This window comes from Nyctereutes procyonoides, unplaced genomic scaffold, assembly GCF_905146905.1.
Source record: "Nyctereutes procyonoides isolate TBG_1078 unplaced genomic scaffold, NYPRO_anot_genome, whole genome shotgun sequence".
NCBI classification, from domain to species: domain Eukaryota; kingdom Metazoa; phylum Chordata; class Mammalia; order Carnivora; family Canidae; genus Nyctereutes; species Nyctereutes procyonoides.
The window spans coordinates 54,393,160-54,407,410 of NW_026575146.1; the positions used below are offsets into that span (position 1 = coordinate 54,393,160).

The 14,251-nt window shown below is 48.0% G+C and overlaps 1 protein-coding gene across 2 annotated transcripts in view; it reads left to right on the forward strand.

Moving 5' to 3' along the window:
- The window catches only part of APBA1 (amyloid beta precursor protein binding family A member 1), a 199,122-nt gene that overhangs the window by 126,809 nt on the left and 58,062 nt on the right, over nucleotides 1-14,251 (forward strand). For both annotated transcript variants that reach the window (XM_055311582.1, XM_055311583.1), the window contains exon 2: nucleotides 3,728-5,043. In XM_055311582.1, the coding sequence (XP_055167557.1) occupies nucleotides 3,799-5,043 (1,245 nt within the window). In that variant the 5' untranslated portion in view covers nucleotides 3,728-3,798. The remainder of the gene's footprint in view (nucleotides 1-3,727; nucleotides 5,044-14,251) is intronic.

Sequence of the window (14,251 nt, forward strand, 5' to 3'; positions counted from 1 at the left end):
CACCTCATGGACCAGAATGGAGGCTTCAAGAATCAGGGAAGCCCATCTTCCTTGGTCACTGCTCTGCTGCAGTGCCTAGAACATTGCCTGGAGGCTGGCACGTAAGACAGTCCTCAAGTGTGAACTTCCTCTGGGGAAGAAAAGAAAGTCACCAAAATGTAGGTGAAAAATATGCTGAGAATAGGGAAGGCAGTTTGGGTCAGCGCTGGAGGTGTTAGAACATGGGGTGCAGGGGAAGTGTGGCAGAGGGGCTGGTGGAGTGATGTGGCTCCTGGGCTCTGTTTGCAGGGACTAGGACTTAGGAACCCAGATAGAGCTGGATAGCAGGTGTCAAATGTGAGTCCCACCAACTCCATTGCCTGTGAGACCAGCGGGATCACCCAGCTCAACTGTGCCTCCATTTCCTCAGTTTTAAAGGAGCTGATAATTCTCTCCAGGAAGAGAGTAGAAGAGTACTCTCTTCATCAGCTAGTATGAGGATTTAATGCATTGTTGTGTCGAAAATGCCTAGTAGTGTCTGGTATGGTTAGCTAAGCATTTATACTATGCACGAGAAGGGAATCATTGAAGAGTTTAAGAAATAGGGTTATCGGCTTCAGATTTGCATTTTGGAAAGATTATCTGGCTAGAAGTGGGAAGGATGGATTTGTGAGGACTGAGAAATTAGTCAAGGAAACAATTGTGTAGGCAAGACAGACCAAGACAAGGCAATGGCAAGGAGGGAGATGTAGGAGATATTAAGACAATGGACTTGGTCATCAGTTTGGGCAAGGAGGTGAGGAAAAGAGACCAGTCAGTGATGATTCCTGGGTCTGAGCTCAAGCAACTGGGTGCTGGGGATGCCTTGACCCATACAGGGAATACAGTACGGGGCCAGGTTTGGGAGCTGGGTGGGGAGGGCGGGCGGGGTGGCATGATTTGTTCCCTTGTGGCAGGTTGAGTTTGAGTGCTGGGTGAACTCTGACTCCAGGTGGAGCCACCTGAAAGAAAACCCCTACCTCCTCCTGCATCCAAATACGATGCTAAGACGCTTAACATCTGGTCCTTAACAAATATCAGTGCTTAATAGTTCATGTTCATAATCTTTGCTTTTAAAGCAAATTCCGTAAGAAATGTCTTTGTTCGTATTTTGAGTTTTCCCCTTTAGATTTTTTTTTTAAGATTTTATTTATTTATTCATGAGAAACAGAAAGAGAGGCAGCGACACAGGTAGAGGGAGAAGCAGGCTCCCTCTGCAGGGAGCCTGATGTGGGACTTGATCCCAGGACACTGGGATCACAACCTGAGCCAAAGGCAGATGCTCAACCACTGAGGCAGACAGGTGTCCTCATGGGCTTCTTATAACTTCCGTTACCATGATTAAGTGTATGTACATGCTCGGAAATCCCATCTCCTTTGAATCAATAAGCGTTCGATGAGAGGGCACTGTCTCTTGGTCAAACAGCAATTTTAACCCAGAATAAATAAAGCTTTTTTAGAGAGAGAGTGCACGCAAGCACCACTGTGCAAGGGAGTGAGGGTAGGGGTGAGGGGAAGGGGCAGAGAGAGAATGTTAAGCAGGCTCCATACCCCTGAAATCATGACCTGAACTGAAATCAAGAATCAGATACTTAACTGACTGAGCCACACAGGCACCCCTAAACGAAAACTTCTTTTTACTAGATGTGTTGGGAGATTGTCATCAATAAAATCTACCTTCACTGTAGATAGTGTTTTGGTCAATTCTGCACATGCTTATCATGAATTGTCGGCCATTCCCATGCTTTGGATGCTTATTATTGTATTGCTAGCACTGACCACACACAGCTGAAGTATCTCAGGGTAATGGTATCCAGAAAAGTGTTTGGTATGTTCAGTATCCCTCTCTGTGAACATTTGATTTGTGTCCATCAGACTGAGATGTGTACATTGGTTTTTAATTTGTTGTCTTTTCCAGAGAGGCCTCATAAAGGAAATGTGGGTAGACCGTTCTCATCCATGTGGTATATTGAATTGAATTATTTGTTCCATGATCCACTGGAGGCCACTTAGCCAGGGGGACCTTGGCACCAATACTTGCCTCTTCTGTTCAAACCATCAACTATTCATCAAAGTCTGAATGGAGCCTCATTACTTGCTTTTGGAAAACTTTCTTATGCATAGTAAGAGTCATTGTTCTCAAGGGTTAATGAGAGGAGGCCACAATTTTTCAAAGGAGACGAGGTCTCATTTGTATGAAGTGGGACTCTTGTCAAGGAGGAAGGCAATAGGATTGTCCATCTCTAGTAAACCATAATCGTGTCAGTGTGTCAGTCGGCAGTCGGGGGGATGGGAGTGGATCCACCAAAGAACGGGGGAAAGATAATCTTTCTGATTGAAGGTGGACTTGGTAGCTCCAAAAGGCCCTCCTTTACTACTGGGATTGTCATTGTGCTTGAAGGAAATTGCTGTGGTTGTGGGGAGCTGAGTAGAATATAGTCTATTGCAATATTAGAGAGTCAAGTGTCCCTGGTCCTCTTGGAGCTTTCTGCTAGTACGTAAAAGAGTTCACTTCCTATCCATTTTGTCCAGTCGTAATGGGGGTTCTCCAAAAGAACACTATGAGAAAAACCTACGCTTATTGTTGAACCCATATACCATAGGTATCCTGAAGTCGTAGGGATCCTGCCTGTTTTTGTTGTTCCATACATCCTTTGTTTTTATTTCCATCCACTGGATACATTATGCTCTAAAGCTATTTTGTGATAAGAACAATTGACAGAGGTTGAAACCAAATGTGTCTCTAGCTACCAATTTCTCTGGAAATAAGTAAAGAGACATAACCATATTTTTAAGAAAGTAGCCATGATTTCCATATATCTAGTACCAGCTATAATGATAATTCATAGACCTAGAGAATTCTAGGTTCAGGGCGTATGGGGAAGTACAGTAGTCAGTGTTTTAAGTATATTTGTCAGAACACTGTCCTCAAGGAAGAAAAGGGTTTCCTCGCCACGCAAGTTCGGGAAACCCCACTTCTTGTCCCTTCCCTCTTGAATACTCACAATGAAAAGTCAACTCTAAGTAAGCATTTCCCAGAATTAACTTGACCACAGAGTCTTTTTCCCTGTGTAACGGCCCTTAGTAAATGAGTTCGATATCAAAGTGGAGGTCCAGAAAATTAAGGCACTTGTCCAAAGCAACAGAGCCAGTAATGAATGACAGGTGCCATCTCTACCCTCTGATGGTAGAGAGCCTGCCTCGGAAAGGCCGCATGTTTATATTGACTGCAAGAGCTCAAAACACGTCGAGACTATTTTTCCCTTGAAATTTATTTAAAGAACCATTTCTAAAGTATCTAGGATCCTAGTTTAATTTGGAGAGATTTATCCCTTAGCAGATGGAAAATGTGTCAATTGGCCCATTCAATTTAGTACTACTCTTTATTCATGCGCATCAGAAATGGAACCTGAATAGTAAGCGTGGTGGGAGCGAAAACAAAACCCGCTCATGAGGCCCTCAGTCTGAGGGGTGGGGAAGGAAAGAGCCAGCAAGCAATTAGACGAGCAGATATGTAATTACAAATTACGACACATGCAACGCAGGAAAATGCACTACGTGCCGTCAGATGGAGTTTAAATTTGCAATCATTTTTTTTTTTAATTGACCCGGATTCAGAAGGGATCAATAGCAGCTGTTTTTATGGCTTCTCCGGGTGCTCAGCTCGGAACCACCACGTTAACAGCCCCTCCCCTTCTTGTCTTCCCAGACGGGTGGAGCAAAATGAGAGCAGCGCAGTGAGGCGGCCCAGCCTGTCTCCCAGCCGGCCCGACGCCCACCATGAACCACTTGGAGGGCTCCGCGGAGGTGGAGGTGCCCGACGAGGCGGCAGGCGGGGAGGTGAACGAGTCGGTGGAGGCTGACCTGGAGCACCCCGAGGTGGAGGAGGAGCAGCAGCAGCAGCAGCAGGAGCAGCAGCAGCAGCAGCAGCAGCAGCTGCGCCATGCGGGCCGCCCTGTGCGCGGGCGCCCTGTCGCCGAGGACCTCCGCGCCCCGCCGGGCCAGCCGGAGGAGGAGGAGCGCGGGGAGAGCCTGGCGCGCTCGGCCAGCACGGAGAGCGGCTTCCACAACCACACGGACACGGCCGAGGGCGACGTGATCGCCGCGGCCCGCGACGGCTACGACCCCGAGCGCGCCCAGGACCCCGAGGACGAGAGCGCCTACGCCGTGCAGTACCGGCCCGAGGCCGAGGAGTACACGGAGCAGGCGGAGGCCGAGCACGCCGAGGCCTCGCACCGCCGCGCGCTGCCCAACCACCTGCACTTCCACTCGCTGGAGCACGAGGAGGCCATGAACGCGGCCTACTCGGGCTACGTGTACACGCACCGGCTGTTCCACCGCGGCGAGGACGAACCGTACGCCGAGCCCTACGCCGACTACGGGGGCCTCCAGGAGCACGTGTACGAGGAGATCGGGGACGCGCCCGAGCTGGAGGCGCGCGACGGGCTGCGGCTGCTGGAGCAGGAGCGGGAGCGCGCCGCGGCGGCCGCCTACCGCCAGGAGGCCCTGGGCGCGCGGCTGCACCACTACGACGAGCGCTCGGACGGCGAGTCCGACAGCCCCGAGAAGGAGGCCGAGTTCGCGCCCTACCCGCGCATGGACAGCTACGAGCAGGAGGAGGACATCGACCAGATCGTGGCCGAAGTCAAGCAGAGCATGAGCTCGCAGAGCCTCGACAAGGCGGCCGAGGACATGCCCGAGGCCGAGCAGGACCTGGAGCGCGCCCCCACCCCGGGCCCGGGCGGCGGCCGCCCCGACAGCCCCGGGCAGCCGCAGGTGCCGCCGGCCGGGCAGCAGCGCGCGGCGGGCCCCGCGGGAGGCGAGGCGGGGCAGCGCTACAGCAAGGAGAAGAGGGACGCCATCTCGCTGGCCATCAAGGACATCAAAGAGGCCATCGAGGAGGTGAAAACCAGGACCATCCGTTCGCCTTACACCCCCGACGAGCCCAAAGAGCCCATCTGGGTCATGCGCCAGGACATTAGTCCCACCAGGGATTGCGATGACCAGAGGCCGGGGGACGGAGATGTAAGTACGCGCGGGGCGGGGCGGGGCGGGGCGGGGGGGGCGGGGGAGGCCCCGGCTGCACGCGCGGCCTCGCCGGACCCCGGGAGATGCCTTCGCCGCGGCCGCCAGGCGCATGCCCAGCGCCGGCCCCGGAGGTAGCTTGCGCTCAGCGCCCCCGCGTGAGACACGGGGTTCAAGTGGGGCGCGCGTTCATCACACCCTTGGAGGGACGCCGGTGAGTCAGCGGTTCTCAAACTGTTCCCCAGGGCGCCTGTTCAGAAACCGGTTTCCGGGCGCATCACCACGACCCGCCCTGCCACCCTCTGGTTTCTCACGGAGAAGGCCTGGGGTGGGGCCTGGGAATCTGTCCTTTTCGTGCCAAGTAAAAACCAAGTCTAGATTGAGCGAGGGGAGACTTACTTCATCGGGAAGGCTTCCTGCAAAGGATAGAAAGGTCCTCTTGTAACAGGGGTCGCTGCCTATTGCAAAGGGAGAACCGCTGCCCGTACAATCTGCAGGGGTCTCTGGGGCTGGGCAAAAAAGAGAGTCTCTTTCCCAGGGAGGAGTAAACAGGCCTAGAAAGAAGGAGGTGTGGGGAAGTGGGGCGTAAGCCTGGCTTGAATGCCTGGCACGGGAGAGTATGCTTTAAAACCTGAGGTCAGCCTGTTCTCCAGAGGACTGTTGAGGAGGGTTAAAAGTTCAGGGACCTGAAAGAAGGGGGAAAAACTTAGGCAAAGGCTGGTTAGCAGACCTTTTGTTCTGACCGATTGGCAGTTCGGCTGATCATTGTCAGGCAAAGAACGTGAATTTGGAGGGTCTGTGTCTGACCTTGGCATAGATGAACAAGGGGAGGAATCTTCTGTAAGTCACATGGGGAGGGGGTGGTGGTCTTTGCAGGAAGCCATTTCCGGAGCACAAAAGGGTAGGAGGAGGTTTCCTTAACTCTCGCTGTTTTTCCGGAGTCCCAGGGCTCAGGTGAAGTTCAACACTGTGAACACAGGTTCCCGGGTGGTGCTGTTGCTGCTGATCGCAGGATTACAGTTTGAGAACCACTGCCTTACAGTAATCCCTTAACAATTTGGATCCACCATCGTGGCATCCTTGGAGGACATCAAGGAAATCCTCCTGAGCTCTTTTCTGCCAGGAGTTTCTGCACTTTTCATCCACCCTGTATCTCACTGTGGCTTTTAGTAAATGCTCAATTTTCACTTCTGATGGAGCTGGGGCACCCTTCTCTGCAAAAGACCTGCTCGCGGTGTCAAGCTGCATTGTGCTTCCTCGGGATGAGGTACAGAAAGCTATTGCTGTCTCTGCCAACATTTTATTTTCCATTCTTGGAATACCTAAGAAATTTGATAACGTGGCAAGCTTGAGTGTCACAGTCCATTGAAAATAAATCAAGAAGACTAACCTTTGCCCCCACTACCTGGCACTAAAGATTCTCTCTCTGCTCTCTCCCACTTTCCCATTCTCTTGAATAATTTTTAAGCACTTTCATTTAAAATGAGAGCTTGGAATAGACGAAGGGTTAGAAGGTTCAATTCAATTTCATTTAATTCTGCATTCTGTGATTGCACCAGGTTACCTCTCAGTATATCTTTTGGAGTGCGAAGCCATTATTGGAAGCTCTTTGTTCATCCTACTTATCCGTGAACGGCCACGCAGGTCAGAGGTATCATTCACTTCCTCTTTAAGTAACAGTCAACATTTGGTGGTAGCTAATGAAATCGCTGGCTCCCCTAAGGAAAGGTGGAAAACCCTTGGGGAAAGGATCTGCGTCCGCCCCAGCAAGGGGGCAGCATTGGGTCAGTTAGCTCAGTGATGTCTCTCCTCTGCTGTTCAGGCTTCACATATGAACAGGGAAAGACAGGTGCACTCACATGTAGACTTCTTCCTGACCTCCAGCTGCCTCTAGGTTCCTCCTGGCAAGAAGGGAAGTATTGCAGCATTTTGCAAATGCAGTGGAAATGGAGCAGGTTTTCAAAAGTAAGGAGCTGGCAAGAGGCCGTGTTCTACATCCTTTTTAGAAACTTGGAAAGCCATCAGAGAAAAAGTTGTGAGAGTATTAGGTCCAGATGCTGGCTCCTTCCTTCAGCTTTCTTCTGTGCACCAGCTCCTTGACGTAGCCGACTTAACCCCGTTGTCCCTGAAGCCTTGCGATGAGCCCACAGTATAGCAGCCACTATAAGGGCCCAGGCTTGCTTTGATGCATTTGAACTAGGAGACCAACTTAAAGTTCTTGCACGATGTTTCATTCAAAAGGCAGAATTGATAATAGGATATTGGATGATGCTGGCAGAAATTTCAGCTTGATGCTGAGAGATTAGTGAGTGGGGTTTACTGAGTTAGGAAGAGTTAATACAAAGCAAAACCCAAAACCTGTGCTTTAAAATATTCCGTTTTGAAGCTCTTTGAATCTGTGAATTGTATTTCATCTGTCCTGCCATGTTCATAGTAAAGACCTTTGCTTCCTGTCTCTTTGATGGTATTATGAGGGGAAAATAGAAGTCTGTACATTCTCTTGATTCCCATCTTAGCATCAGAAAATATTTTTTTGAATGCCCTTTCTGCGTATGCTGTTGTAGAAAATGAAAAAAGACTGTTAAAGTGTGGTCTGAGGTCTGCCTGGAAGGTTCTTGTCAAAAATACAAATTTCTGCCTTTCCTTTCCAAATTAGAATACCTAAGGTGGGGCCCAACGATCTGTTTTTGTTTTGTTTGCTTTGGTTTATTTCATTTTATAAACTCTCCCTGTGACTCCTCAGCATATAAAAGATTAAGAACCACTGAGTCAAAGGGGAAAAAAATGCATCAGGGCAGTTTCCCCGCCCTACGATCTGTGGATTTGAGGCTTCTCTACATCTTTTAGTAGCACAGGTATGGTTTTAGCAAAGGGGACTGTCTTCCCATGATTGTGGTCAGCAGACCCGGAGAAGCAGCCTTGGAATTCTTGGTGCAGTAGCAATGCATTTTCAAATGGAATAATCCGAGAGCCTGAGTGGCTCCGTCAGTTAAGCGTCTGACTCTTGATTTCAGCTCAGGTGCTGATCTCAGGGTCGTGAGATGGAGCCCGCATTGAACTCCATACTTAGCATGGAGTCAGCTTAAGATCCTCTCCCTCTGCCCCTCCTCCCTCCCCGCAAGCTTTCTCTCCTCTCAGTCTCAAAAACAAAACAGAAAAGCAAAACAAAACGAAACCAAATGGCATGATCAGAAGCTACAGTGAGCACATAGAAGGAAATAAAAAACACCTGCATTTCCACTTGCCAACGATAACTGCTGATCGTTAAATCTGCTTTTAATGCCCGTTTTCATTCCCTTAGAACTATAGTGTTTTGCTCTTCACTTGGAGGAAACTGGCATTTGTTTATGGGTGCGTGTGAAGATAGGACTGCTCGTTAGCCAGAACTTGAACATGCGCTAGAGGCTCAGCACTGATTGAAAATAATTGGTTTTTGAAAATTCTAACAACCTGTAAGTGCTTTGCTCCTACTAAAGATTTCACTATTCCGAATATATTTGTAAACAACCTCCCTACCCACTTTTGTAAAAAATATTGTTAAGGAATAACTAGTTCTGAAAAGTTCACAGCCTACTAGCCTCTCTGTAGGCAACAAAAATCGTTCTGAGTGGGGAACAGACGCAGGGTAGAATCAGAGAGATGGGTAGTAGCTAGCATACGGTGTCAGTTTTGGAAGGTTTGGGCTCTTTCGAGCAGTGTGTTGTGCAGCTTGAAGTGGTGTTTATCTCTGCTCTCTCTTAAAGCTACACTAAAATAACAATAAAATAATAAAAGTGTGTAAAGCCACAGGCACCAAGAGACAGCAGGAGACAGCAGCAGAAGGGAACACCACAATTGTAGAACACCAAAGTGCTGATTGGCTGCAGTAGAGGTCGGTGCTTCCCCATATGTCCACTTGTCCTCTTCCTTCACGCATGGGAAGGATGACACCGCACTCCCCCATCACCATGGCCACTGAAAGGAGAGCAGTGATGGGCCATGCTGCTTGGGGGTTGGGGGGCAGCTTCTTCCCCTGAAGCCTGTAGTAAGACGGCAGGGCCTCTACCAGCACAAGTCCCAAGGGGCCCATGATGAGCAGGGCTCCCTGATGACCCTGGAGACATGTAGTGTGAGAGAGAAATCTACGTCTGCTGTTTTCAGCCTTGGGGATTCAGAGTGGTTGTTACCACAGCCTGGCCTGCTCAGTGCTGACCAATAACACTGATGAGGTTTCTGTTTACCCTGCCAAGTGTCTGTGAGGATTTCTGCTGTGGATCCCCAAGAAAGGCACAGGAATTTGAGACACTGCATACCTCAGATGGCAGGAGTATGGCTGGGAGGGGTGGGGGGAAAGATTATCTGAAAGTCTGACACCAGAGACATTCGATTCCTTCCCTAGCCTGGGCCCCGGGTTACCAGTCCCCCTTAGCCCCACAGAAGGTAGTGGGTTTACTGTAAAGACGGAGTAAAGCAAGGAAGGACTGAAACTGGGGACCCTAGCCACAGCTGAAAATAGGAACGAGGTGCCTTATGGAACACGGGGTCTACTTGGCAGTGAGGCTTTGAGGAGCTTGACGGCTTAGAACCCACCTGCCCCCAGGCTCCTGGCGGAAGGTTGGAGGATTCTTTTCTGAGGAAACAGGCCCAAGAGTAGACACGCATACTCAATGTTAGGGGGTGTCCCAGCCCAACATCTGGGTCCCCCACCTGATCACATCTCAGTGAAGGTTACTGCCTCTCATGAAGCTTCCATGGGCTTTTTGGGGGCCTGCTGTTAAATATGACTGGACATCCACGGATCACCAGACATCTGAAGAACATGCTTAACGTGAAAAATAAAGACACAAGAAAGCAAATAGGAAAACGAACTTCAAGAAATAAAGGCAGTGCTCAGAGCAAGACAAAACTATAAAACAGTATCCTCAGAAAGAAGATGAAGGAGCCATCACATTAGAATAGGCTACCATCTTAAAAAAAAGAAAAGGAAAGAACACATCCCACCCCCTGTTTTTTAAAAAAGATTTTATTTATTTATTCATGAGAGATATATAGAGAGAAGCAGAGACACAGGCAGAGGGAGCCTGATGCAGGACTCGATCCCAGGACCCCAGGATTCACATCCTGAGCCAAAGGCAGATGCTCAACTGCTGAGCCACCCAGGCACCCCTCCACTTCCAATTTTTTAACTAGGAAATATGACAGCAGAAATTTTAAATGTTTTAAATCTTTCCATAGGAAGAAAACAAGTTGAGGGAATCTTTAAGAAAGTAGAACAATGAAGGCAAAAGGATGAAAAGGAAACAGGAACCCAGATAAAATGGAGAAATGATGAAAGATGGTTTCCTAGAACCAAAAGACAGGAGAATTACCTGGTGCAAAGATTCCCCTCGGTACCTAGTACAATGAAATAAAAAGGCCCAAAGAAATTTCAGAACAGATGGGAGGAAGAGAGGAGCCCACTCACTTGCCCACAGGGATAGAAACAGTTTACAAATGATCAGAGATCAGAGTGGTGTTGGTCTTCTCAAAAGCAGCGCTGGAAACTGGGACATCTACACTGGTCTGGCTTCCAGTGGAATAAAGATGTTTCCAGTACACAGTGGCCCAGAAAACTTACCTCCCATGCACCTTTCCTCAGGCGGCTCCTAGAGGATTGCTTCCCCAAAATGAGAGCATAAATCAAGAAAGAAGATGAGAGCTCCAGGAAACAGGGGAATCCCACACAGGAGAGAGACAGAGGGACTCCCAGGGTGATGGGGAAGGAGATCCCTGATGACAGCTGTGTGGAAGGAGGAACAAGGCATCAGTCAATCCAGTGTGGATCAGAGCCTGGAGGGTTTCTAGAAAGTGTAGGAGTGAGAAATCTCCTCATATATTTGTACAAAGAGCAATCTTTGATTGTTTTTAGCAGAGTTTGGCATAAATTATTGATCAGTACACAGAAGACTAAGCAAATAGAAAAACAGTGCAGTTATTTGCCTCACTGAAACAATTGTTACACGGGCAGGAAATGCAATCACATAATGGACGTGTCTCAGCAGGGAAGAGCATATGCATAGTCTTCAGAACACAAACATTGAACATCGATTAACCAAAAAATATAATATTGAAAGGATAAAGGAAGGTATAATGTAAAAGAGGTAAATCCTAGTCTTTTTTTAGGATTTTAAAAATTTATTTGAAAGAGAGAGTGCTCCAGGGGTGGGGGCAGCAGAGGGAGAAAGAGAGAATCTCAAGCAGACTCCACACACAGTGCAGAGCCCAGTGCGGGGCTCAATCTCAGGACCCTGAGATCATAACCTGAGCCCTAACCAAGAGTTGGATGCTTAACCAACTGTGCCAGGCGCCCCTAAATCCTAGTCTTCTATAGAAACCAAGAAATAATGGCTAAAGTTGAAGAGTCAAGGTGAGGCAGCGTGAATACATGATTTATGAATGTGGAAGTAAATACCAGAAGGAATGCTAAAAGATTTGGCAATGAGACCATGGAGTGAGGAGGAAGAGAGAAATGGACTTCAGTTTTTGCTAAAAGCTTGACTTTTCAAACTATATTCATGTATTTCTTTGCCTTCAATTAAAATGATAAAAGATGAGTCACTCAGAAATCATTCACTCATTGTTACTGTTTTCTTAAAACAAGAAAAGCCAACACCTCTACATCTTATATGCACAATTAACAGAAAATGACTGTGTTGTATGGTAAGATACATGTTGTACGTTTCTCACTTTACTTCCATGCTGTGTCTGTGTGTGTATTAAGCATGCACACTTCCATTCGGCTTACATCACACACAGAAGAGTAAAAGAAGGAAAAAGTAGGTCAAGGCGGAGGCTGTACTACTTAAGGTTGAAGAACCCTAATTGGTAAGTGTATTTGCACCTCGACAATGAAAAACCTGAAGAATTCATGAGCTGTGGGCTTGACAGTGGGCTTGGAGTCTGGAAACCACTGATTGTATATGGGAAGCAGAGGCACAGGGGGAAGGCTGCTTGCTGAGGTCAAATGTGGATGGGCTGACTCCTCCACAGGTTTGTATTTCTTAGTGAGGTTAGTGTTGTTGTTTTTTTTTTTTTTTTAATAGATTTTAGTTATTTATTGGGGGCAGGAGCAGAAACTGAGGGAGAGAGAATCCCAAGCCGATTGTGAGCACTGAGCACAAAGCACAATGCCAGGCTGGCTCTCAGGACCCTGAGATCATGACCTGAGCTGAAATCAAGAGTCAGGCGCTTAACCGACGGACCACCCAGGAGTCTCTAGGTTAATGGTTTTTACCTTAAAAGTGAAATGTGTTCAAGGTGCCTTCCTTTACCAGACTACATTCCATGGCCCATCCTGCATTATAGGATGAAGGCAAATTGTCCTATCTCTGCCGATGGGGAGCAATTGCCCTAAGTAATAGTACTTAGTTGTCAGTAACAAGAAAGGGAGTCATTTTTCCATGAACTGTGAGGACCTGATTTTTTTTTTAAAATATTTATTTACTTATTTATTCATGAGAGACACAGACTGAGAGAGAGAGGCAGAGAGATAGGCAGAAGGAGAAGCAGACTCCTCACAGGAGCCTGATGGGGGACTCGATCCCAGATCTCAGGATCACGACCTGAGCCGAAGGCAGGTGCCTGACCGCTGAGCCACCCAGGCATCGCATGTGAGGACCTGATTTGACCAAGGTTATTATTATTACTATTATTATTATTATTATTATTATTTGGAAAAATGTAATGGTCTTGTGACAACTTCGAATTGACCCTGAAATCCCTTTTGGAGAGCAAATAATTCCTTTCAATCATGAAAAAACAAAAGGAGGTAGAAGAAAGTGTGCTTCAGCACTCTCCCCTGGATTTGAAGTATTACCTCTGATTATTTAACTCACCTTTAGAGTTTCGCCTGCTACGGGGAGGCTCTCTTTACAGGGCTGAGCAGGTGTCTCCCCGCTGACCACAGACCTCTGCCGTGTTGGAGTCACCCGGGCAAACTTGCCTGATGATTCCCACAGCAGAAGGCAAGGTCTCCAGCTGAACTTTGTACCCTGTGGAATTAAGTAATGGCAGGACTGATTTTTTTTTTAACCCCCAGGCTCCAATTGTTTCTCTTCACCTGACCCCATTCCCAGGAGGGATCTTTCTCAGCTTCTTAATGGATTGTCTCACTCGTCAATGCGTAGGTGAAGCTGTGCAGAGAAATAGGGAAGAGCACCGGGGAAGGGAATGAATGCCTTAGCCAGAGAGAAATTGGCTATCGCTTTCCAGATAGAAACACAGTGTACAGGGCCACAGCTTGTGTGTGTCTGACACCAGGGCTTAATGAATTAGGGCTTGGGAAACTTCCCAGGAGTCTTTAGAAAAATTGTCGGCTCCCCCAACTGTGCACTCTCAATAATTTCTGATAAGCGGATTGGGGCTGTATAGGGGAGGAAGGGAAGGTGCAGGGAGAGAAACAGGTATATCATGGATAATTGAATTCTGTTGTAACCCAATTAAACCCTGGGCCCATGTAGTCCTGGGGAATTATGAAATGTGATTTATCTATAGACGTGATCATCTTCAAAATGAGACCTACTCCCATTACAAGGGTAACTGGCTACATGTTCTTAATACAGAGTGGAGTCTCTCAACCCACTTTCTTTGAAACACAATTGCTTGAGCATTGCCATAGAGAGGATGTTGGGAAAGTAGCCACTTGGGCTGCCTGCCTGGCGTGCTTAGCTGACAACTTTAGGACACCAAAAACTAAAGAAGGCTGGTAGTGGATCAAAGGAGATTCAGAGCTGGCCTCAACCTTTTGGCCTCAGTTTTCTAGATAGAATACGTGAATATATCTGGGTTATGTGACTCAAGAGCCTCAGCCTGACAGTCACTGTCTTTGACACATTCCACAGAGCGTTAGGGGATAAATCAGCCTGCACATCTGATTCCCTTTATCTTGGGTAAAGACAGAGAGGTCCCCCCTCTCCCCAGGAAGTAATTTCTTAGTGTAAATCCCAGGCATGACCACACTGGTCAGACCCCACTGAATGGAGACCAGATGGCTTCTTTGGGATGTAGAGATCCCCATCCCACCCCCATCACCTGGGCTTACCTTACTCAGCCTCATATTTACAAATTCCAAATTGATCTACCCAAATTTGCCCCCGCACCACACACCTTACTACTTAGGCTCTCACTTCTGTCCAGATCACTGTCCCATTCAGTAGAACCAAGGTACCATTCTCTAAACAAATGATTCCCA